Raw genomic sequence first — 27,370 nt, 5'->3', positions numbered from 1 at the left:
TACTTTGATATCTCGACCGTCCGACTTCCGCCGGCCTTTCGTCGTCGTATCGTCCCGCGAACGGCTGAGTTTTAATATAGATCTCTCTCTCTCGGCGAAGGAGGGGCGAAACTTTTTCCATTGTTCGCAGTATAGATTACCAATCTCCGTTCTAGACTTCTGGTATAATCAAAGGCACCGGATGCGTTTCACGACTTTTTCTTTCCTTTCCTTCTTTTTTTTTATTACGCTTTATCGTATACCCCCGATCGTTTAACAGCCAGATTCGTTGCCAGATGCCAGATTCGTTGTCCGTTCTTATTTATTGGATAGAAATTTTACATCTGATTTAACGATCCGAGTTGAGCTACAAATTAAATCAAATGTTTTCAAGGGCGCGAAACCCGTTTGAAGAAAAATTTTGGAGATTGTTTCTCAGGAGTTAAGAGAAAAATACGTTTCGATCGGAGGGAAGATAAATAATTTTCATCCTCGCCTAAAAAATATTATCTTACCTCGAGATAAATATCTTCCAAAGATTCATTCCGAAAAAAAAAAAAGAGAAGAGGGAGAGCATCCTCTTTCGGTTTCGCGCAATTTGCAGATAATCAACGGCGCGAGCTCGTGGCAACAACAAGAAACAACAAGAACAACGCACACGCATTCATTCGTTCAAACATATTCGAGCATACACACGCGCACACACGTCAGCATCTACACCCACGCAAAGTGGTGGTCAGGATCAGGTGTTTTCCCGCACGTGCGCCACCGTACACTGCGTACGGTGTTGTACCAGGGGCGTTAGCTCGTCTCTCGCCTTTTCTTTCTTTCTTTTTTTTATTTTCTTTCGTTCTCTGGTGAATGATAATAATAACGAACAACGCTATTAGCAGCCTAAAAAAAAAAAAAAAACAACGCAGCGGCACGTCCGATCGAGCCGTGTGTGTGTCTGATCGACTCGTTCCTTTCTTTTTTTTTTTCTTTCGTGCTGAAGAGAGTCAACAGAGTCAACAGGGGAGGGATTGATTGCATGATACACGCATCGAGACGATCGTATCTCGTATGCCATTGCGGGGACGCTTCTCGTCAAGGTGCTCTTGTTGTTCGCACACTGGTGCCTCGTCGCCGAGCCGCGCGCGTCCTTTCCCATTCGAAATATATATATATATATATATATATATATATATATATATATATATATTGCAATTACTCCTCTATTGAGATTCTCCTGATTCGTGGAAAATGAGTTTCTTCGAATATATATATATAAAAATTTCTTTTGACGGATCAGTTTGGCTACGCTTGAAATTTATTTTATTCGTCGTCCCTTTTACTATTTTTCCCTCGAAAAGGGGTGCACGCATGCGGCTCGGCGTTGCATTCACGATGCCATGACGTATAGTATAAAAGTCATCGTGAACGTTATAGAAAACCCAATAAGAGTGAGCGAGAGCTGGTGAGTGAGCGAGTGAGTGAGTGAGTGAGTGAGTGAGTGAGTGGACGGAGTGAATGAAAATGATCCACGACGATGTCGCGGATCGTGTGACTGATTCGTGTGTTGGTGAGCGTGTAAAAGTGATGGACAGACAGACAGACAGATAGATAGATAGATAGATAGATAGATAGATAGATAGATAGATAGATAGATAGCCAGAGAGGGAGAGGTAGAAGAGAGAGTAGAATACGGAAGAGGGATCGTGTAGTATTCTCGTGGGACGTGGGAGAAGAGAGTTCGTGTGGAAAGAGAGAGAGCGGGGGTCGGTCGCGTTTGAAGGGGGTGGGTTGTAAGGATTTGTTGGGTAACGATATTTCGTTCGTATGAGCGTGTAAAAAAGAAGAATATTTTCCAGCTTTTCTCAAGTTTCTTTTTTCCCTTCACGTTAACGCAAATGTCGACGCGACACAAGCGTTGCTTTTCCTGAGTTTATCTGAAAAACGATTTATTCTGAAAGCGATGTACAGTTTGAGTTCAATGAATCGGCAATCGACCTTTTCATCATCGAAATTTGAGAAAGAATATTCATCATGCTCGACTATGAGTCGATCGCCGGTTCGTAAGATCGACACTGTTGATGATTGAATTTGGATTGTATGTTCTCGTGTTATATCGTATATATATATATATATATATATATATATATATATATATATACGTATGTAACGTGTTTCTGTGACAGTGGACGGAGGCGAGGGTGTCGAACTTTTTCTCAGATCGTCACTTTTCGTTTCGGTATGTATGCATTTATACACGCGCACGTGCGTACTTACAGCTCTCGATCTCGATATGGCAGAGCTGTCGGTCCATTGGAAAATATTGCAGATTCATCGGACACGATGCCGTGATCGTTAAACTGCAACAAACACAAAACATTAATTTCGTCTCGTGAACATATACAAACTTCTATTCGCAATATAATAGTAAGTCATCCCACGTTTACGAGAAATTGTAACGAATGATTAAATTTTGGAAATTATTCAATTTCTCGAATCTCTAGATCCGAAAGTAACATAAATGGTTACCGAAAATATAATATAATTATACGTGAATCCGAATAGACACTAGAATACTTTACGTTGAGAAGGGATGGGATGGAAGGAAGCAGAGGATCTGAAACGATGCTTTGAACAAATTTGTCGTGGTTGGGGTATACAACTGCTTTCTCGAGGTGTTTAGAGACGGCACGTGGTATCAAAACGGGGTTAAAATCGCGTCTGAACGTGGCAGTTTTATCGCGGCTCCTCCTGCCAGAGAATATATTCCATTACTACGAAAAAGTTCGAAGACTTTTGACGTGGTCCAAAGCCGTGAAATATTGAACGTACGTGTACGCCCCGCCCTGTCTTTTCGCTTTTTCGAAATTATCGCTCCTGACCCACTATCTTATTTTATATATATATATAGAAATAAGAAATTGGTGCCAATATCGAAATCCTTATCTATTTCTCTGCTGTGTAATACTATAAAGAAAATATTAACGATAAACATTTTTATCTTAATACCAGCTTCGATTAAAAGAGAGAGAGAGAAAAAATACTCACTTGAATTTACGCGTAGGGAAACACAACGTGTTATGGAATAAATTGACAACTGTGCAGACAACTCACCGTATACTACGCGTGATGCTTCCCGAGTGATGAATACGAATGAACTCGTTGCTGGTGGTAGCAATATGAAAGTACGACTGCTTCTCGTTGACGAAGAACGTGTCGGGTACCCAGATGTTCTTGATGAACTCGGAGCCGACGCTCAGCGTCTCGACCCCCGTACGTTTCTTGAATGCGAGCCGTGGATCCGTCCAGAATTGCCGGAAGTAAAAATCCAGCGTGAAGTCCTGGTACGAGACACACACACGCACGCGTGCGCGTTCATTAATCCCTCGAATACGTGCTCCGTATATATATACACATATATATATACATACATATATATATATATATATATATATATGTATATATATGTATATATATATATATATATATATATATATATATATGTACGATAGCGCGAAGAAAAGGGTGGAAGAACGTTTGGAGTATACGCTATATCGATCGATAACGTCGAATGATAATTTTTAAAAAAAAAAAAAAAAGAAAATTAAATAACACCCGAATCGTCCTCGTGAGAAATTGGGGATTGGGATTGCGGACGTGATTGATCAATCGTGTATTGATTTGTCTTAAAAAAAAAAGAAGGAAATAGAACGGAACGAATGAGAAAAAGAACGGGCGCAAAACGGTAGAGTCGAATGCGAAGACAGATTTAACCATCGATTACATTTACATCCGATTTTAATTTAACGTATCTCAACACGTTGTTCCATGTTTTTTTTTCCTCGTTTTTTCTCGCGCGTATCGTTTCGTCTCTCTTTTCTTTTCTTTCTTTCTTTTTTTTCTTTTTTTTTTTGCTCGCGAGGCGGAAGGAGAAGAAGGTTTGGTGTGTGTTCTTTTTTTTTATCGGAGGGATCGTGAGAAAGAGAGAGAGAGAGAGAATAAGAGTAAGAGTGTGTGTGAGAGAGAAAGAGAGACGACGAGGAAGATCGCGAGATTTAAAAAAAAAAAAAAAAAAAAAGGAGAAAAATGTTTGTACGCGGAATCGGGTTGGTTGAACACGTGGAGGGGAGGGGGACAACGAGGGGCACGACAACGACAACGAGAGGGAGGAAGACGGAAAAAAAAGGAAAAAATGTGAAGCGGCGCGATCGTAACAAGATAGAAGTGTCGTCTCGAGCGATCGATTGTTGGGGAGGAGGAAACGCAGAACTGAGATCGTGACAACGTCGACAGACGAAACACTCGGTCTGTGCCGATAATCTTGCGTCGTGGTTATCGTAACGCGTTAAATCGGCTACTTGAACACACGCGTTGAACTCCATCTATCGAGATCCTCCTTCTTCGACGTTCCTCATCAACAAAGTCTTTTAACATGGAAACATCCCCAATTCTTTCTTCTTCCATTGTCACGATTTTGAATTATCGTTTCCACGATGAAATCGACACATACGAATTGAAATTTTCACGCGATAAATTGATCGAAGATCGGAGAATCGGTTTTTTAATATATTTTATAAAAATAGCCATTGTTTTAACGGAAATAGCGTAATTTAAACCTTCTCAAATATTCAAGGTTCGTCGTTTAAACTTTGATCACTCGATTCATCGTGTGGATATGGATTGACGACTTCCATCCTCGAATTCATCAAATGTTGTAGCGGGAGAGACGGGGAGAGACCAGGAGAAACGGGGAGAAACCGGGAAAGACGAGGAGAGCTCGGGAGAGACGAGGAGAAACCGGGAGGGACCAGGAGAGACAGGGAGAGACGAGGAAATACGGGGAGAGACAGGGAGAGACGGGGAGAGACAAGGAGAGTCAACGAGAGACGGGAGAGACGCAGAGAGCCGGGGAGAGACGAGGAGAGACGAGGAGAGACTGGGAGAGACTAGGAGAGCCCGGGAATGACCAGGAGAGCCCGGGAGAGACGGGAAGAGACTTGGAGATACGGGGAGAGACGCGGAGAGCCGGAGAGAGACCAAGAGAGACGCGAAGAGACCGGAAGAGACGGGGAAAGCCCGAGAGAGACGAGGAGAGACGAGGAGAGACCGGGAAAGACGGTGAGAGACCGGGAGAGACCAGAAGAGACAGGAAGAGACCAGGAAATATGGGGAGAGACGAGGAGAGACCAGGAGAGATAGGGAGAGACCAGGAAATACGGGGAGAGACCGGGAGAGACGAGGAGAGACAAGGAGAGTCGACAAGAGACGGCGAGAGACGCGGAGAGCCGGGGAGAGATCAGGAGAGATAGGGAGAGACCGGGAGAGACAGGGAGAGCCCGGGAGAGACGAGGAGAGATGAGGAGAGATCGGGAGAGATCAGGAGAGCCCGGGAGAGACGGGAAGAGACTTGGAGATATGGGGAGAGACTGGGTGATACGGGGAGAGACGAGGAGAGACGAGAAAAGACGGAGAGATCGGGAAAGACCGGGAGAGACCAGAAGAGACGGGCAAAGCCCGAGAGAGACGAAGAGAGACGAGGAGAGACCGGGAGAGACGGGGAGAGACCGGGAGAGACCAGGAGAGACAGCGAGAGACCAAGAAATACGGGGAGAGACAAGGAGAGCCGGGGAGAGACCAGGAGAGACAGGAAGAGACCGGGAGAGACGGGGAGAGCCCGGGAGAGACGAGAAGAGATGAGGAGAGACCGGTAGAGACCAGGAGAGCCCGGGAGTGACTAGGAGAGCTCGGGAGAGACGGGGAGAGACTTGGAGATACGGGGAGAGACTGGATAATACGGGGAGAGACTGGGAGAGACGGGGAGAGCCCGGGAGAGACGGGGAGAGCCCGGGAGAGACGAGGAGAGATCGGGAAAGACGGGGAGAGACCGGGAGAGCTCGAGAGTGACCAGGAGAGCCCGGGAGAGACGGGCAAAGCCCGAGAGAGACGAGGAGAGACGAGGAGAGACCGGGAGAGCCGGGGAGAGACCAGGAGAGACGGGGAGAGACCGGAAGAGACGGGCAGAGCCCGGGAGAGATGAGGAGAGATGAGGAGAGACCGGGAGAGACCAGGAGAGCCCGGGAATGACCAGGAGAGTCCGGGAGAGACGGGGAGAGACTTGGAGATACGGGGAGAGACTGGGTGATACGGGGAGAGACCGGGAGAGACGGGGAGAGCCCGGGAGTGACGGGGAGAGACTTGGAAATATGGGGAGAGACTGTTGATACGAGGAGAGCCGGGGAGAGACCCGGAGAGACCAGGAGAGACAGGGAGAGACCAGGAGAGACGGGGAGAGCCCGGGAGAAACGAGGAGAGATGAGGAGAGACCGGGAGAGACCAGGAGAGCCCGGGAGTGACCAGGAGAGACGAAGAGATATGGGGAGAGACTGGGTGATACGGGAAGAGTCGGGGAGAGACCGGGAGAGACGGGGAGAGACCGGGAGAGACCAGGAGAGACAGGGAGAGACCAGGAGAGACGGGGAGAGCCCGGGAGAGACGAGGAGAGATGAGGAGAGACCGGCAGAGACCAGGAGAGACAGGGAGAGACCAGGAGAGACCGGGAGAGACGGGGAGAGACCGGGAGAGACCAGGAGAGACAGGGAGAGATCAGGAGAGACCAGGAGAGACGGGGAGAGCCCGGGAGAGACGAGGAGAGATGAGGAGAGACCGGGAGAGACGAGGAGAGATGAGGAGAGACTGGGAGAGAAGGGAAGAGACTTGGAGATATGGGGAGAGACTGGGTGATCCGGGGAGAGCTGGGGAGAGATTGGGAGAGACGGGGAGGAACAGGGAAAGACCAGGAGAGACCGGGAGAGACGGGGAGTGACCGGGAGAGACCAGGAGAGACAGGGAGAGACCAGGAGAGACCAGGAGAGACGGGGAGAGCCCCGGAGAGACGAGGAGAGATGAGGAGAGACCAGGAGAGACCAGGAGAGCCGGGGAGAGACCAGGAGAGCTCGCGAGTGACCAGAAGAGCCCGGGAGAGACGGGGAGAGACTTGGAGATACGGGGAGAGACTGGGTGATACGGGGAGAGACGAGGAAAGACGGAGAGACCGGGAGAAACGAGGAGAGTCGAGGAGAGACCGGGAGAGATCAGGAGAGACGGGGAGAGACAGGGAAAGGCCGGGAAAGACAGGGAAAGACCAGAAAAGACAGGGAGAGATCGGGAGAGACGGGGAGAGACCGAGAGTGACGGGGAAAGACGAGGAAAGACTGGGAGAGGCCGGGAGAGACAGGGAGAGATGGGGAGAGACGGGGAAAGCCCGGGAGAGACGGGGAGAGACGGGGAGAGCCCGGGAGAGATAAGGAGTGACGAGGAAAGACCGGGAGAGACGGGGAGAGACTTGGAGATACGGGGAAAGACTGGGTGATACGGGGAGAGACTGGGTGATACGGGGAGAGACAGGGAGAGACCGGGAGAGACAAGGAGAGACGAGGAGAGACCTGGTGAAACGGGGTGAAAGGAGGAAGGACGGGGAGGGACCGCGAGAGACAGGGAGAGACCCTGTGACACGAGGCGAAACAAGGAGAGACGAGAAAAGATGGAAAGATCGGGAGAGACGAGGAGAGACGAGAAGAGACCGGGAGAGACGGAGAGAGACCGGGAGAGACTAGGAGAGACAGGGAGAGATAGGGAAAGACCGGGAGGGCAGGGAAAGACCGGGAAAGAGAGGGAGAGTTCGGGAGAGACGGGGAGAGACCGGGAGAGATCAGGAGAGACGAGGAAAGACCGGGAGAGACGGGGAGAGACCGGGAGAGACAGGAAGAGCCCGGGAGAGACAAGGAGAGACGAGGAGAGACGGAGAGAGACAAGAAAATACGGCGAAAGACGAGGAAAGACTGGGAGAGACCGGGAGAGACAGGGAGAGCGTCCTCCGTAAATTTCTACTTACTCGAGACGAGGTAACTCGCGCCTCGAAGAAAGTTTAAGTGACCGAAGGGCAAGGAATAGTTGGAGCGTGATCACCCGATCCGGATGGGATCCTGGATTTATTATTCGAGGTCAAAGTTTCTTGATTAGTCTATTATTAGTGGGGCGCGATTACGCATTTGAAACGTTCAAGTTAACTCTATTAAAAGTTCGCTTCACCAAAGACGAGTAAAGACATCGATCGTAAACCGATTCCCATTTGCATTTCACTCGAAAGATTAATAAAGACGTGAAAGGGCGAAGATATGAAAGATTGGTGATCGAATTTCGTTGAGAAATCATCCGTAATGAATTTCTGTTAACAAATTAATTCACACTTTTGAAATTTAGAATAGTTTAGAAAATATCTAGAATACGAATTAAATTTCATCGATTAATAATACGAAGTTAATCATAAATTGTTTCGATAGATAATAAAACATGATTGATGTAATTTATAAATTCCAAGAATGAAGAAGAAAAATTGAAATCCAATGTTCCTTTTATAAATTTAACACACTTTTGAAATTTAGAATAGTTTAGAAGATTTATAGAATATGAATATTATCGTAATAATTAGTTAAAGTTAATTAAAAATTGTTTCGACAGATAATAAAACAGATGTAATTCATAAATTCCAAGAATGAAGAAGAAAAATTGAAATTCGACGTTCCTTTTATAAATTTAACGCACTCGTTCGAGGTTTATTTAACGATAAGATGGTTTCGATCGATTCTCTCGGATCGGATTTCTGTCGACGTGGTCGATCTCAGTGAAATCGGGGGGGAGGGGGGATAGCGCGACGCGAATAAGGTAAACTCGTGTGTACACGCGAAAGCGGTTAAGGTGCATGGACCGTGTATATATATATGGTGATTATATGTATATTCCATACACAGACTATTGTTACTTGGACACAACACAACGTACTACAATCACAACGTACAACGTGCAAGCATGCTACCGAAAAATTGCTATCGAAGCGAACATGCGACTGCCTTTTATTTCATATATATATATATGCACTATGCGAATCTTACGTTATCTAACGTTAAATATAAATACTTATATCTAATCGAACTTCGAAAACTTGTGGTTATACATAGCAACGGTATGCGGCAGGATCTGAAAGTTGTTGGAACTTTAAGTGTGAAATTCTTTCGTGATCGGACATGATCGTCCTTCGTCCCAATCGTTTCGAATTATTATTATTATTATTATTATTGCGACCTTACTCGTGTGATACACGAGAAAGAATCACGAGGTCGACGATCTTTAATAATCATTGGATCGTTAAAAAACTTGATCTTCGCTTCTCTGTCCTCTGTCTATTCGATTAATTTTGCTTGAAACTTAGTTTAGTCGGCCGACTATAAATTCGTCAAAATCAGAATTTTGATATAATATATATATATGTATAATCTTTTGCATCTTTTCCATTTTTTTTTTTTCCTTTTTCGACGATTTCCACGTACACATTTCTCCACGTGAGAGCAACGATACATCTATCTATCTATCTGAAGATTTATTATCTCGTGACGCAACGTTTCGTCATTTCCGAATCGAACAGATCCCCAATTTGTCTCAAATTGCATTTACCTTCTCTCGCGATAAACGTGAGACACACTTTTCGTTCTATGAATCGTGAAGCGCGCTTGGCGAGCATGGATGTCGCATGGAGAGATACGTGATTTTCGAAAAGAATTGAGCGAGGGATAAGAGAAAAGGAGGGGAGAAAAAAAGGAAATGGTTTCGATTCGGTCGCTCGACGAAAGGAAGCGGGAGAGAGAGAGAGAGAGAGAGAGAGAATCGTTGGGTTTTACGACAAAGATAAATAACAATTGTCGCCATAAATTCGTAGATTCCCAACGCTCTCTGCGAGCGAATTTCCGCTCTTTTTTTTCCCCTCCCTCCTCTCCACTTCATCCCCCGTCGATGTTGTACATCGAGAATTTTTACGACTATTACAAACGTACGAGTGGAATTTTCACGATCGTTATAGGTGTGAAATTTTGTTGGCTGAGGAAGGAGTGGGGGGAGGACAAAGATATATATATATATATATATATATATATATATGAAGGAGAGGGGGAGAGAAATTCAGGAAACTTTAGGAACGAACTTGGACATTTTACAGCTCCAATAACGGCTGACACTCACTCCAATGCTATGCTGGAAAGATGTCAACCCGAGGCGACGCTTACCACCGTCATCGACGTTGTATACGTTTGCCGCGATATTTTTGTGACGTTTTCAAGCGCGGAAAGTTTTATGCCGGATAAACGTAAGGATTTATGCTATTGCAATGCTTGGATACCGCTTCGAGGGTTGCAAGACGTAAATAAGAAGAAGAAGAAGAAAGGGATAGATAGAAAAGTGGCCTACAGTGGCCATTTCGTTTCAAATTAACGTTATAACGGAACGACGAGACCTCTAACTTTAATTTACAGCGAGAGTGAATTCTCTGTTTCTCGTTGGTAAGTCAATGAAATTATATAAAATTCCTCAAGTCAAAAATGATTTTTCATTTTTCAACGAGCCATCGTTTTTTAAATGAAAAAATAATCATTTTCTTGCATTCACGTTTATATTTAAATAAAAATTAAATTTCTCTGAACACGATTTATGAAAATAAAAAGAAGTTTCCATCTACATATCGTTTTATTTAGAAAGAGAGAGAGAGAAATCCTCGTGAAAAATACCTGGTCGTAAAAAATCCTCGAGATCTATCCAAAGCTCATTTCACCTCGTTTACGAGTTTATAAGTGTAATTCTCAACTTTTTCGAGCGATAGAACACGATATCAGATTATCTCCCGTTATAACTACTATCAAACACTAGGAAATTTCCAACGAGCGCAATTCCAGCATGCATGTAACCCGACGACAAGTAACTTTTTTCCGACACGCACGAGATTTTTCACGAAGCGCACCCTTCAAATGGCACTCGCTCGGAACGATCCTATCCCGCGATATATTTCGATACATCTGCCATTGTATATGCAACCTCTCTCAAAAAATTGTATCGCTTCTTTCGCAAAAAGGCAAAAAGAAAACAAAAAAATGGATAAACTTGTCATATTAATTGGAGGCGAGGAACGTTTCTTTTCCACAACGGATCCGAAATTTTTAATTAAAACGTATTGCAAACGTTTTCTAATCCGCGGCGTTGATGTCACTTCGGGCGGCAAGTTGTCACGGCGGCATGCTTTGCCCGCGTTTGGCGTTTCTCCAGGCGCAGTGCGGTCACAGTGTCGTCGATGCGCACTGTAACATTTGCGTCGTCTTACGTTTTTTCCCTTCCCCTCCCCTCTTTTTATATTCCATCGATTAAATATTCAACTCGATCCGTCTCGAGGATCCAACGAGAAACTACTGATGAGGTGATGAATGATATAAATATGCCGATAAATTGTTCATCCTGTGCTTGGTCTTGGATAGAATAAGTTTCTGAATAAAAGTATAATTAATGAATGGAAGAAATCAAAATCTAATATTATTTATTCGTGGAAATGCTATATCTGAAGAACCTAAGAATATTAAAGGAATTAATCAATTTTTAAATCCTCCAATTAGAAATGGTGTAACTATGGAAAAATTATCAAGAATGCATGTCTAGTTGCAATTGTAAATTTGATCATTATCAATTCATGATCCTGGAGATCTTAATTCTATTCGAATAATTAGTCTTATTGATGAACCTAGTATTCCAGACCATAAAGCTAGAATAATATACAAGATTCTAATATTTTTATGATTGATATAAATCACTTTATAATTAAGATTTAAAAATTACTTTTTATTTTTAATTTTGAAGATTAAGAGTTTAAATTTAACTTAAAAAATCTTTAGTGATCAGGATTGGTGGAATCAAAATTTAAAATTTTGATTCATAATGAAAACTCACGTGCATCTCACATGTATATCCTATCTCTCAATCCGGAAATATATATACAGATTCGGAATCACGTTTTCTCGTGAGGAGGGCACATTCTAACGATGCAAGGAAACGTCGTCCCGTTGAGTGTATCCATCTAAGGACACTTTGCAAACTTTTCCTTGGCAAGAGAAGAGAGTTCGCGGGGGAGGGAAGGAGGGGAGCAGGCAAGTAGCGCGCGCGGGCAAGCGTAGTTTTTTTTTTTTGCCTACGTGAACATCGAGATGGGAAAAGAAGACGAGACAAGAAACGGAGGAATACGAAACTACTAGCGGCTATGTAATACAGGTAAGGCTCTTGTACATGGATAGTGAGTGAGTAAGAAATAGAGAGAGAAAGAGAAGCGGTTTCAAAAGCGGAAGCTTGCAAGCGAATCGAAACTGGAAGAGAGAGAGGGGAAAAAAAAAGAAAAAAAACGGAGAAACGCAACAGCCATGTATGTATATATATATACATATATATATATATATACACACGATGAATGACAGAAGGCAAGTGATGTGAATGTGAATATGAATCTCACATTGTGCTGTCCTCGACGGGCGGCCAGATTCTGTGGTGATATTCTGCGTGCGCATAATCTCGCGGCACACCTGCGTGCGTGGATTATTATCGTGCACGCGTGTGACTTTGTGCAAGCGCGCGAACACACACGCATAAATATCGATGCGATATTGGAATATGCGTGCGTGTAAGATCGTAGTGATTCATAGAAGCGACCAGAAGCGCGCGCACATTGACAATGACACGTTGGCTTGAATCGAAACAGGTGTCGTATAGTACATCAGTGATATAATATAAATTATATGGATCTAATCTATCGACACGATTTATTGTAATCTCGAAGCTATCTTTTTCTTTTTTTTTGTTTCCTTTTCTTTCATGTATATTTCTATGCGTTCGTCGGCTGGCCGAAAGGAAGCAGGGATTTTGAGGAAACGAGGGGGGAGGGGGAACATTATATATCGTTCGATTGTTTCACGGACTCTCTCTTTTGCCACTGTTTCCGCTCCTTTTTTGGTTAAACGAACCGACCCGAGAAACGTCCGTCTGATGATGAAATGTCCAGAATCTGGGGGAGAGATAGGGGAGAGAAGGAGAGAGAAAGAGAGTCGTTGGCTGATGCGACCTCGACGAACGAATTTGTGGAAATTCTGAAAGGAAAGATGAAAGGGGACGGCAAATTGATAGGAAAATTGGCTACTCTCCTCGAAATGGAGAACAAGTCTTTTCAAGTTCGACGAGATGATTGGATGTATATATATATATATATATATATATATATATATATATATACATATGATGGAGAAGAGAGAGAGGAGAGGAACGAAGAAGGAGGCTCGCCAACGGGTGTAAAAATCGCGAGTCACGTCCCAGGTGACAGTGTCGACTTGATTTGGTTTCCGCACAGGGCTCAACACCTGGGGTCCAGCCTCGTGCACTCAGCTCTCAAACTCGCATCCCTGGATCGCGAAATGATGACGATTTTCCCTTTTCTTTGTTATCTCGACGGGGAGAAGGAGGAGGAGAGTCGCGAATTTTATTCTCCGCGAAAAAAATTGATCCGATCCAGTTCTCGCGCCAGTTTGAAACTGATTGCAGACACCGGAACAGACATCTTTGAATACTACAGTAGGAGTATACGCAATACACAATACGTCATATATGATTACGCTATATATATACGTATCTTAAATATTGAGAAAGAAAATTTATATATATTATATATTTATATAGTATATATATATATATATTTATATATATAGATATAAATATATATATATATATGTCATACGTGACGCTGTATACACGCTTATATACGTATACATTTAGAGATTGCGAAAGTACGTGTACGTCTACGCGTATATATGCGTGCCTCAACGTATGTGCGGCCTGCAGCGCTCGAATCGCGACTCGTCCACTTCGAGCTTGGAACTGAAACTCGCGGGAGGGAAAAAAAAAAAAAAAGAAAAAGGAAAGTAAAAAAAAAGAATCGGCGGAAATTTGGACAAAATTGCGGACAGCGATATACGTTTCACGCGATATTTTTCACCCTCTCGAATCTAGAAAAGTTGGAATACTGTCCCAACTGTTTGCCTTCGTCCCTCGGTTCCGTTGTAAATCCGTTCTATGCGCGATAAAACGAATCGAGGGAGGAAGGGAGGGAACGATAAAATCGCGCGGAGGGAAAAAAACGGGTGAAAAGCGAGTTGGCGCGCGCGATCGAACGAATTTTTTTCTATCCCCCCCTTCCCTCTCCTTTTTTTCCCTTTTTCGAGAGCCTTCGTTTCCGTCAAAGTACAACGTACTCGTTTTTCGTTGGTCGCCGATTCGAGCAACTGCGGGTAGGGCCATGCAACAAGAAAGAAACATCGCAAATCGAATTAAACGAGTCAACCATAAACCATAAACGAAGTGGACAAGAATATATCTTGCGAAGACTGTGGAACGTAGCAAGGTTCCCTTGTAACAGTTCAGCCAACCAAACAGCTGTGACGAGCTATAAAAACGTAGGTTAGTAGGCCATCCGTGTAGGGTGTGTCGTGTGTGTATATGTGTATGTGTATATATGTCTTTTTCCCCCCACGGTGTGTCGTGTTGTTCGGCACGTGTATGTGTATACAGGTATATACACACGTATACACGTATATATACGCAATATGTATGCAAACGTGTGTGTTTATATACGTGCCAATATGCCCCTTGCTGCCAACATAAATATCGCGAATCGCGATGCCTATGCGTCTCTTGGCGCACGTTTGCAACCGAGCCGAGAATTCCTCGAGATTTCGACGCGCGTACGAAATACCACGCAGCCACATTTGTCTTCACGTTTGTCTTCTCTCTCGAAAATCTTTATATGGTGTGATTCCACCGGTGCTGTGAACGAGTCACGTCATTTTTCTTTTTTTTTTCTGGACACACAACGCGAAACGTTGAACGAATGAATATTCACACGAATATTTATTACGACGTACGTCTCCTCGTTCGAATTTCACGGATCCCCGATATTTGTCGAATCCCGGGATTGAACGTTCGTTGCACGCGCGCGGATTGGATAATCGCGAAACAAACAATCGGAAACAAGCGGCATAGTGGAATGAGCGGCGCGCTCGATCTCGACACGATCGATCGATCGATCGAACCCTTCGCGATCGGTCTTCGAATTGAACGCGTGGTGGACGAAAAAAAGGGGGGAGTTGGCTTGGGGGGGTGGGGAGATAAACGCGCGACGGTACACGCACGAAGAAGAGTGATAGAGGGGAAAGGGGGCAGGGAAATAAGTGTATAAGTAGCAATAAAAAGAAATGAAACGGACGGCTGAGTTCGTTGTGAGTTCTGTATGAGTTTGAGAATGCAAACTGTACCATCAACACTTCGGACACGGAGCTGATGCTGAGGACATACATGGTGACTCCGACCTCCACTGGTGGACCTGCAATCAACAAAACCATCCGGCCTTGGTCGCTTTGATTGATCCGCTATATGTATCTCTAAACTTATACCGTACAATTGTGACAATTGTGTGTACGTTTGTACGTTTGTAGGACAACGGTTCAAAAGTTCGCGTGTTATTACCCCTGATTCGAGCGCGGGGTGGGTGATGGTGATTCGTGTTGGAAGACGAATAGCTATGTGGCATATTATATTGAATCGATTTAATTAAAGGGGGGAGGGAGAAGTATATATACCGTTCGTATACATTCGAGAATATTTCTTTCGAGCCGAATCAGGGGTAAAATGCAAGCGTACAAGTCGAAGAGAGCTCGCACCCTGCACGGAACCAAATCACTCAACAGCACTCGTCGGCCACGTTGCTTTTCCAAGCTAGAAGAATTATTTTTACACTTGACTTTTTTTATATATATATATATATATATATATATATATATATATGTATATATGTGCGTGTATATATATATATATATAATTCTTATTTTATATATATATATATATATATATATATATATATATACACACATATATATATATGTATGTATATACACACCCATCACAGTCACGCGTTGAGTCAAAATTGAGACGTTACTTCACTCAATTATTATATCTTTTCTTTCGTTTCTTCTTTATACTCTTTTCATCCTTTTCTTTTCCATTCAATCTCTTTTTCTTCACACGATTTCAGTTTCTTTGCAGCGAGTTATCATACATAATTAATTAAATCGCGCCAAATATATCTATAATACTTTTGGAAAAGTAGTTCTATGTACTTTTCAATTGTCTCTTTTTTCCTTTTCTATCCACCTGTCCATCCATCCCCCCTGAACCGTGTGTCGATTCTTTCACGTTCTTTCGACGTTCATCATTTTTTATTCCTCCGTTCACAATCATTCGTAACTCTTTCTTTTTCTTTTCCTTCCGTCTCTCTCTAACTCTCTCCTTCTCTCCCTCTCTTTCCCTCTCTCTTTATTTCAATCTCGTTCTTTCGTCTTCTCTCGAGAAGCGTGCATATATATATATTCACAACAAGGAGAAAGATTCATTGTCACTTGATCTCTAATCACGTCTCTTTTCTTTTCTCTTTTCTTTTTTTTTCAATCGTGTGAACGTCGTTTTCGAGACGAGTGATAATGCTAAACATTCGTGATATCTTTTTTCTCTTTTCTTTTTTTTTCGTGTTCGAGAACGAACGTGTGATACGTGCGGTGTCAGACACAAGGGGGGCGGGGTGGGGTGGGGTGTGTGAAGACAGAAGTGTGAACGGTGAACGGTGGTGATGGGCTGAGGGTCGGGGGTGGGCGGGCGGGCGGCGGCGGCGGCGGCGGCGGCGGGGGCAGAAAAAAAGGGGCAACAGGGGTGTTTAATTGTCGGGCGGAATAAAATATATAATATATATATAGAGAGAGAGATATATATAATATAATATAATATAATATAATATAATTGGTGGCAGGCGGGCAGCCCATCTTAGCAACCGCGGCATAGCAGCTAGCGTCTAAAAAAAAATGATCTAAACGGGACGGATTCGTGCGTATAATGTAATATATATATATATATATATATATATATATATATATATATATAATATATATTCATATATATATATATAGAGAGAGAGAGTCCAAAATTGAACAAGATACTATTTATTTCTACTTAGAGAGGAAACATAACATTGTTCATTGTTTCATCATCTTTCTTATCACGATTCTTCTTTTCTTTTTTCGTAATAATTTCGTTGCAAGAGCAGACCAGCTTAAAAAGAAAAAGCTAAAAAAAAAAAAAAGGAAGAAAGTAACAAGCAAAAGATAGTGATGAATTCAATAAACTTGGTCTACACTCGGAAAAACTTAAGATCAGGCCGTATTATATCAGAATATATGTGTGTGTGTGTGTGTGTGTGTGTGTGTGTAAATACAATATGCAAAGAAAAAGAAAAAAAAAATCAGTAGTAATAGTAGTACTCATAATCTCGTCATCATTTGATTCGACGAGAAATAGAGAGAGAGAGAAAGAGAGAGAGAGATAGTGAATAAAAAAATAAGGTAATAAATAGATACTTGTTTGTGCTTCATCTAAAAACTATGCGTGTAATAACAAATACAAACCATTCAATACGTATATCACGGGGCCAGATCACTATTGTCACGAGCCGATCTCTATCTACGATTTAGAATTCGATCCTTTTTTTTTTTTCTTTTTTTTTCTGAGTGTAGCCTACTTTTTTTGCGAGCATTTTGATACGTCTCATACACGCGCGAAATAGTACTTTGTCCATTTTTGGTATCGGTTGGTGTAGTGTTTTCTTTCTTTTTCTTTTCTTTTTCCTTTTTTTCTTGTCGTGTCTGTTACATCTATTACTGCTCGTGGTTTCTCGCGCCACGAGAATGGCTTCGTGTTCTTCCGGTGTCTGGTATCTGTTGTTGTTGTCCATGCACGCGCACAATTAATTCTCTAACTCGTTAACACGAGTCGCTACTACCATGGCAACCGGGCGGAGTTAATGCAATGTCAATCAAGCTTGATCATCGCACCTTTCGACCAAGTTTCGTTGGCCTGCCTCGATGTTGCCTGAATCGATATTACGCTTCGATATTACTTACGGTTTTATTTAAGCGTCGTGTTGGGCTCGTTGCGAGTGATTCGGACAAAAATTTGAAAGAAAAAAAGAAAAATTTTCTCGCTCGAACGTTGTTAATTTTCATCGCGAAATATATATACACATATTATTATTCGACATGTATAAATATCATAGGTTAGCCAAATTCGCATTTTTTGCAACTCGAAATGGGAACGAACGATATCCGATTGTTTACGAGCCGAGGGAAACAACAATTTCGCCGTTATGTATTTTTACTTTTCCACTAAGATAAAATCAATACCGAATACTCTCGGCGGTGCGCAAAATATAAAATAAAAAATTCAGAAAAATCAATAGAAAAAAAAAAAACCAAACAAACGGAAGCTTAATTACCATCCGTTAGATACTCTCGTTTGATAAACTTGATAGAAAAAAAAAATACTATGCAAAGAGAGAGATAGAGAGATAGAGAGATAGAGAGAAACATTTGCCACGAAAAAGAACAAACATTTTATTCCTTTTTCAAAAAATCAATCTGTCCCATATTCGTATCGTCGTATATTCGTTCATTGACATGATGAATTAAAAATTTCGATCAATCAGCGTCAAGGAATGGTTGTACACCTCTGAAATGATCGGCCCGATCGTAATCGCGTTACACGATTGTGTTCGACTCGCGACGAACTAGGAGTAGATCAAAGGAGTATGAAGCCCGAGGCGATGCGATTCTGTGCACGGCAACCGAACTAATTTCATCCGAAGGAACGCCAATCGGCCCTCGACGCGCGGGGAGGGGGAAGAGAAAGGGGAGGCGAAGGAACGAACGAACGCCCTATTCGCCTCCTATCTCCTTTTCCCTCCCCCCTCGCGTAGAACCGGATTAAACGTACGAATTTCCTGTGGCCGGGCTGCAATTAATCGATTATCTCGTGCACGTCTCTCACGGGGTGGCGATCGATCACGGCGACGTTATTGCGCGATCGGCCGACATCCAATCCGGAGAAGTAATCCGGAAAATTGTATTTAAAACTTCGAACGCTTCTTTGTCCTCCGGTTATTTGAAAGTTTATTCTGTGAGGAGAAGGAGGAGGAGGGATTTTTTTTCTTTTCGGCGGGCGATGATCGATGATCGTCGGTTTTTGAAAAGAAAATGGCGATCGTATTGCTACGTCGTTTATGGAAAATTAATGGATAATAGAAGGGAGTTGCGTTCGAGTTTATCGTAGAGTGTGTATAAATGTATAAACTTTTTTTTGCAACTTTTTTTTTTTTATAAATATGTATACGAGAATAAAATAACTGGAATAGGTTTTTGGGCAAATATTGGGGATTCGAGTGATCGGTGTTAAACACTTTTTCCTCTATCCATGCTGTATTTCTAATTCTATCTAATCTAAGAAAGCTAATCAATCATATCTTTCGCTAAATTTTAAAAAATTTTTTAAACGAGGATTTTTCGATTTGCATCGTGATAATTGCACGATTCTTTTCTCTTTTCTTTTTTTTCTCTAAAATATATATTACGATGCAAACACAATGAAGATACGTACACATCCATAGTGTATACATGTACAAATGCAAATTCGAGCTTTGGAAGGAAAAAGAAAAAAAAAAAAAGGTTCGATACTCACCGTCAGCTTTTTTCTAACTTTGCGCTCTATTCCAGTTATTTTACTCGGTGGGTATAATAAATTACCAAAAAATAAATCACCATTTTATTTGCCGCCATATTTCGCGGTTCCTTTTCAAAATTGAAAATATCTCGCTTATTTCGAGCATAGAAAAACTGTAGATACCAAGCATTTCCAACTTACTTTTGCTCGCGTGAAAGAGGGGGAAAAAAAAAAAGGCTATCAGCTATGATATTTTCGAATGTTATGCCAGCGACAAGGAACGAAGGAGCTTCATAAGGAGAATCTATTTGCATTCCTGTGCGCGTGCATGCACTCACGTTGTAAGTGTGACGTAATGAGACAAGTGTGCGTAATAATATATATGTATATAAGTGTGTTCGTTGTTTCACGTGTGTATATATACATATATATGTACATATATACATATATATATATATATATATATATATATATATATATATATAAATGGATGTTTTTTCCGTGTGTAAATGTGCATCGTGTCGGGTTATATATATATGTACATGAAAGATCGTGGGCAATAAACGATTGACGGCCAATCGACGATTTGTTTCGTTATACACGGTTTCGTTATACATTGATATAAAGAGAAACGTGGTTGCTCGGGCAAATGGGGGTAGGGGGTGGGGGGGGGGGAGAATGTTTTCTTTTTCTTTTTTTCTTTTTTTTTCTTTAATCGAATGATCGAAAATGAATATTTTTAAGATAAAGTCGATTTGATCAGCGTATATGACTGAGTAAGACCTAGGAGGTATAGTACCATTTTCACTTCGGATAGCGAGCTGATACTCAAGACGTACATGGTGACGCCCACCTCGACAGGAGGACCTGAAATCGAAGGTTAGTCAGACTGAGTCGGCCGTTTCCGGCCGCGGACAAGTTACACGATGGGGTGACTATGGCATTGTTTTTTTTTTTTTTTTTTGGTTCACTGATTTGTTATAAATTATTATTATTATTATATCTTATCATATTCTCTTTACGATATCTAAGCACATATGTATGTATGGTATATATATATTATTTTTTTTTTCCTTTTTTTTTTCGTTTCATTTCGTGAATTATTATTATTATTATTTTTATATATATATACTGTGAGTGTGGAATGTCATGGGTATCGAGTAGGTATATATATATCGCTACATCGGATGGAACGCTGAAAGTGGTAATTACTCTCGATTAGAGGACCACCAGTTGACACGTGTGCTTGGTTATCTATTTATCTATTTACCGTTTTCCATCGATACTCGCGGTGCTGAAACGTTCGATGCCTCTTATCACTTTCTCACTCTTTGGAAACGTTTTTCCTCCTTTTCTTTATATAGAAAATAAAACTAACGTTATTCGATATTCAACGAATATTCTCTTAATTAAACTTGTATTAAATTTACGTGTTAATTTATCGATACTCGTTCCGAGAGATTGATCTCGAAAGGAATTCTCGAATTTGATCGAGAAGGGAAAGAGGATAGTTGGAGAAGAGTTGGAGCGAGAAAGAAATAAGGAAAAAGAAGAGGAATAAAGTTGACTCGTAAACATTGTACAGGCAAAATACGTTTGCGTGAAACGTATATACATCTTCATTTCCATTTCTGGAATGTTTTTAAAACCCTACAGCCGGTGAACGTTCCATATGGGACACATATTTCACAATGACGGGTATACAACGTCGGCGTTGGAAAACGCGGCGGTCGAACGTGGTATCTGGTAGTTAATTGAAATGCGTCGGCGTGGCTTACCTCTCCGGGCCACGAATCGCCGCCAAAAGAGGAGGCGTTGTTAAAAAAAAAAAAGAAAAAATAAAAAATACGAACAAAAATTCGAGGCTAACTGATCAATTTTATTTTAAGGGAAAAAGAATTGATCTTCATTGACGTTATTTTTATACGTATAGCAAAATAATTGTAAATAAAACACTTAAATCTTTCTAATTTACCATTTAATTCTGCGTTAGATGAAAGATAGATAGAGAGAGAGTATATATATTCCCTCGTTTTAAACATTACTTCTCGAATTTAATATTCCATTCATCCGATTAATATTATCTCTCTAGATTCTTCTGTATCCACTCTATCCATTCCGTTCTATTATTTTTATCACGACGAACGATCGGTATTCAGTATCAGCCTCTCGATACATCTCAATATTCCATCCTTATTAAGAACCGCTTCTGATACACACACATCGAAGTCTCATCGAAGATACTCGGCGTCGCAACATCGTTACAGCTAACAACAACGAATCTTTACGCCCTCCCTCATCATCGATCAGCGGTTTAACGAACACCCAACGGCGCATCGTTGCACCATACAGTCCTTGAACTATATCGAATTACGTGGCCACTCATCGATCGAATATTCTGTTTGCTCGCTAAATGTACACCGACGAGCCCAGCGACGAGTTTCAACGGTGTGGAGTGGGGGAGAAAAAAAATTCGAAACTCGAAGGGATAGTTGTCGTAGATTTTTTTTTTTTTTGTACTTTAAGAACGGGAGGAGAAATCCATCCAGAAGAATATCGAACGAGGACCGGTTACAGTCGGAAGCCGCAGGGAGGATCTATTTATCCCGTTTCTCGAGAAAGAGCGGTGGCCATTTAAATTTTAAATGTTAAAACCTACCCTACTAGGGGATCTAGTAAATCCAACCTGTCTCGAATCCTCGGCCCTGGCTCTCCATCTCCCTCCCTCCCCCCTCTCGAGATGGAGGGATCGACGAGGATTCGAACGGGAAACCGATACCGATTCCGTGGCCCGCTTTGCCGAGCGGTGGTAAAAAAGTAAGAAGAGGGGGGGGCATTGAAAATTCTCTCCTTGGATTTATAGGCATTTTTGCCTGGCCAGCGATAAATTCGAGACGCGGGCTATAATGCATTCTATTGGACGAGAAATATCGAGAGAGAGAGGGAGAGACATAGGAAAATAACGGACGATGGGTATCGAATGAAATTCCGCGATAGGCTTCCTTATTTACGACGGATATTTCGCATTCCTGCGTCGCGGATCAATCCATACACGATATACGATAATTTTTTCCCTTCTTATTCCATGAATGAAAAGTAACGATTCTTCTCTTTTAACATTTTAATATTTGGAAGAATCTTGTCGATTGAATTTAATTTTAATTAAAGAGACACGTTATCTTGGATTCGATCGGATCAAATACTTGAAATACGAATTGTTTCTAAGGGGAAGAAGAAGAAATGAGTTTCCAATGAGTTTTTCCACCTTCCTCGATAATTCGATTCATTACAAATATTAATAATATTTCAACATTGAAAGAAAGATATAATTTCCATATGTATCGCATCCGAAGAATTATTTCGAAACACGCGTACGTAATTCTACAGATTCTTCTTCTCTCGTACTTGGAATCTCGTGGGCCTATCGTTCGTTTGTAAAATGGTGGAATAGCAATCGATCGTCTCGGGGTGGAAACGATAGGAGGCGGCGGAGCAGTAATTCGCGCGGTCGGCACACTTTTCGTGGAGGAAAAGTGGGGGGAGGAGGGGTATATCCCATGGCACATTGTCTCCTGCGGGAAAAGAGCAAGAAACCGCAATTGTGGGCACGCCTCCGTGGGTCAACGTGGCTCTTGGCCAGCGTCAAGAGTCGGCCCCTGGAACCGTCCCAGCGTGGGGAACGGGAGGGGAATGAAAATGAACGCGCACGTCCCGCTCCCGAATAAATAAATCGTGTTGCTGTTTACCGTTTCACCTTTCATCCACCTCACGTTCGCGACCAGAATCGTACGAAATTTTCCCTCCCCCCTCTGGATCTCGTTAACCGTGGCGTTCGTCGCCAACTGTGTGCATCCTCCCCTTTTTCGTGTTCTTCTGTCTTTCGTCTCGAGATCGAATCGAATCGAAATTGGTAGCTTGCTACGATTGCTTCTCGAACGAAAAGTCGTGAAAAACTGGTGGGAAGGCTCCAGACTGGGAATATATTTTATTATACAGAGAATATAAAAACGAGTTATACTTTTATCTTGTGTATATTATTTTTTTGATAGCATTGAATTTGTTTGCACGAGTGAAATAATTGAAAAGTTTATCAAGAAATATTTTCTCTGTAAAAATGTGCAGTATAAATTAAATGTATCTCGTAAAAGAAGATTTAAATTGTAAATAGAATATTTTTCGTTCTTCTGGAACAAAAAGGAAAAGAAAAATTGAGGAGGAATAATCGTTTTCGTTATCGAATCCTTCGATTGGATCCTTTAATCCTAGAGTGGGAGCTGATTAGCTTCTTGTTTGAAGCTACGATCTTGGTTGACCAGCGATTGGCCCTCGACTAATTCGAGTGTTAATTGTTCGGCTGATTTGAATACCGATCGAATCACGCCTCCAGTTAAGAATCGATCTCTGACAAGAACTTCGCTTCTCGTTTTCAGTCCGAATATCGAACTGATCAGAAATAGATTAACCGTTCTTAGAGGCTAGTTGGATTGACAGTCCGGAATATCGATCAATTTCTTATTCTATATTTCCATCCCCGTTTCTAATTGCCTTTTAAAAATCCAAAGCCCGGAAACAGGGCATCTCTTCGATCAATTTTACTCTCGTCACTATTTAGTTTTCGCTCAATATTGAATATATTCGAATCAAGAAAACTGACTTGATATATTTATTATTAATATATTTATATATAATAATCAAGATTACCAAAAGGAAATTTTATTAAGGCATCAAATATATTCTTCGAATCAAAGAACAAAATGAATAAACAAAGTACCATCATTCCAACGATTACCAATTAATTTCAAGATGTCATCATCTTTTGAACATCCTCGAGATTACATATCTTACAAAATCCTTATCGAGAAACTCGCTCGTTTTCTCTTCCTATCAACATCCTTCGTTCTCATCCCATGAGAATCTCCTCCTTTTTTTCGCGCGTATTGGCCGCGGAAATTCGGGGACGGAATCGAGATGGAATCAATGTTGAAATTGTAATCGAAGGTGAAGAACTGTGCGGCTGGAGCGTGGCCGGAGCGGAGAGATGCCGTTAACGGTAACCCGTGGCAACCCGTGCCGCGTCCCAGCATCGATCCAAGTTTTATCGAAGCGGCCCAGCCCCGCCCTGCCTCCGCGAGGCCGCTCGAAAATTCGACTTTATCGCGGCAATTGAAACGCGGCCGACTCGATCCGTAAACAAATTCCTTCGAACCGTTCCCTCGGTCGCCACCTGGCCCGAATCTCGCCCCACAGCTTTGCGAACGTGTTACTTTACGTTATGCGTCGTTTCATATAATATATATATTTTTAATTGCAAACAAATTTTTTTTTAACAATTTTCTTTCCCCTTTTAACTCATAGAATTGTATCGAAGGGAATGTAATTTCTGTGTGAACAAAAGTTATAGAAGGATTTAAGAAATAGAATATATATTTTATTCTATTTCTCGATACGAAATTTAATCTATGATAGAATCGTATTTAAAAAAAACTGTACAAACTTCCCAACAAAGTGAAACGCTTGGAAAAGGGGCGCGTAAAAATATCCGTTATTATCGGGGAAGATTGTAGCGATATCGATGCAATAATCCGAACGTTTAATTCTTCACGTAACACGCGCGGAATAAACGTAAACGATTCGGATAAAACTCGTCGTCGATCTCCTCCTAGGGGGGAATCGAGGCAATAAAACTATCGTCAACGAGAAAGAAGGAAAAAAAAAAAAACAACGAATTACTCGTCGTTCGCTTCTGAGGATTTTTCGGATGTTTCCACTCGAGCCCACCCCCTTCTCCGATTGTACCGAATATTCCTCTCTGCATCGGCCGCGACGAGAGAGTAAGCGGCGTCAAAAATATTTCCCCAAGCGTTCCCTCCATCCTCCGTATCCATTGTCGCGCTTTTCCATCCCTTTGTCACGTACCGATCAACAAACGGTTTCCTCCCCCTCCCCCGTTTTTCGTTCATTATCCCCAACCCACGTTTCACCCACGTTTTAAAAAACATCCCTTCCCCGATATTTTAAATTCCCCACGAATCGATCCCAACTTTATCCTTTCGCCGCTCGTTTCCCCCCCAGGAAGGGGGGAACTTGACGATCCGTTTGTCATCAAAGGGAAAACGTTTCAGCACCGGCTACATTAGTACAACTGTGGCTACATAGCCACTTCGAGTCGAGTCGAAACGAATCGGATCGAATCGAATCTTCATCCCCCATTTACGTCCCAAGCACACGGTTGGTATATATTCGTACACGGTGCGCGCAGGGAACGAGTTTTCCACCTTTCGTCGAATTTTTCCTTTTCTTTTTTTCTCCTCGAAAACATTATAATTGTATTATAAATTCGTAAAATAAATTAAAAAAACGGTGAATACCTCGTTCGCTGCGGGACGAGGGATCTTTTCTTTTTCATTTTTTTCTTTTCTTACGCCCAGTCCGTGCAACGACTATCGGAAATGCGACGAGTAAGCGTAGGGGTATATATTATATGCGAGTGAAAAAAAAAGTCAAGATCGTACATCGTGGGCAAAACTTTAATAAAACGATCCTCTGTTATATACCTGGATATATATATATATATATAGAGGTTAGGTTCATTTTTTCTTTTTTAGCAAAACTAGATAATTAGCTGGCAGTTTTAAGTAGGATAGAGTTTAACAGTCCCGTCGATTGTTTGTTCACCACATCGATTGCGGTTTTGCCACACGATATATCGACTCTACCACATATACAGAGTGTGGTCCAATGATCAGACTATCGATAGGCAGGAGATAGATAGAGAGAGAGAGATAGATAGAGAGAGAAAAAGATATACGTTATAAACGTCCCCTACTCACCTCCGTAGTTCGGCCTTACTCTTTTATCGTAACTGACGGAGAACGAGTCCAATATCGCGGAGATGTTGACGTCATTCAGCATACTGCCTCCGCCGGTTCTGCAATATAAAAAAGGATAACGATTTTTCTTCCCCCATTTTTTTCCTTTCTTAAAGAGTTAAATTACGGGGCAACAAATGTGTGTCTCTCGGAAGCAACACGTGTATATACTTTTTAATATGACGATACGAAGAAAAAGAGTCGAGTGTTGTTTGAGTGTTAAAGTTTCGTCCAACAGTGGCGAACGAAGACGTAAGTTTGAAAAAAAGAATTTTAGAAAATTCTCTGCACGCGTACTGCGTTTTAATTATGAAAGAGCGATGCGACTATTACTACTACTACTACTAAATTTAGGACACCGACTTCTTCTCATCCGTCTCTTTCTTTCTTGCACGCTGGAACGAGCATCATCCCTAGTAGCTCGAGCAGCGAGTTACGTTTATTTTTTTCTCTCTCTTCGTTTTCCGCCAACCTTCTTCTTCTTCTTCTTCTTTCTTTTTTTCATGAATTTTTTTCGTTCGTGCATTCGACGAGGAACTTTAGTTTACTTGTGCATCGGTGTATATGTGTATATATGTATATATGTATAATGTTAAATAGAATCCGAGCAAATGCGGCTCAACCGCGTATCAAACGAATAATATGCTTTTGACGCTTACAACCGCGTTTAAATGGTCAATGGCGTGAAAAGGCAAGAGATAATTATATTTTCACTGCCGATGCGACTGCAGACGAACTTTCTCATATTCAAATATCATGTTTGTATGTATTTCGTTCAACGACGTAAATAAGCGAGTTTGTTGCTCCTTCTGCGTTTCCCTCAATTTCTTCTTCTTCTTTTCTTTTTTAGTAACGGATGGATCTCTCAAAATCTATAAACGTATCCTATTCTTTCTTTATTTTTTTAGTATAATAGCAAAATGAAGAAGACTTGATTTTTTTACAAATTTTTTTTTTTTGCAAAGGAGAAAAGGTGAAAATACGATTCTCTTCAAAGTTCGTCGTCATTCGTTAAATAAAATAAATCTAATTAATAC

General features: G+C 41.8%; 1 protein-coding gene across 16 annotated transcripts in view; it reads right to left on the bottom strand.

Moving 5' to 3' along the window:
- Positions 1–27,370, bottom strand: part of LOC406124 (gamma-aminobutyric acid receptor subunit beta) — an 86,682-nt gene that overhangs the window by 16,902 nt on the left and 42,410 nt on the right. For 8 of the 16 annotated variants that reach the window (XM_006565101.3, XM_006565095.3, XM_006565098.3 and 5 more), the window contains exons 2-5: positions 26,295–26,392; positions 20,264–20,331; positions 3,085–3,311; positions 2,248–2,330 (exon numbers count right to left, since the gene is read on the bottom strand). In XM_006565101.3, the coding sequence (XP_006565164.1) occupies positions 2,248–2,330; positions 3,085–3,311; positions 20,264–20,331; positions 26,295–26,392 (476 nt within the window). Of the gene's footprint in view, positions 1–2,247; positions 2,331–3,084; positions 3,312–15,182; positions 15,251–20,263; positions 20,332–26,294; positions 26,393–27,370 lie in introns of those variants that run through there. The other 8 variants (XM_006565102.3, XM_006565105.3, XM_006565096.3 and 5 more) reach the window with 2 other exon arrangements.

The sequence above is a fragment of the Apis mellifera genome, linkage group LG7, assembly GCF_003254395.2.
Source record: "Apis mellifera strain DH4 linkage group LG7, Amel_HAv3.1, whole genome shotgun sequence".
In the NCBI taxonomy this organism is placed as follows: Eukaryota; Metazoa; Arthropoda; class Insecta; order Hymenoptera; family Apidae; genus Apis; species Apis mellifera.
Note: the sequence above shows the minus strand (reverse complement) of the source record. Positions and strands in the feature narration are given on the sequence as shown.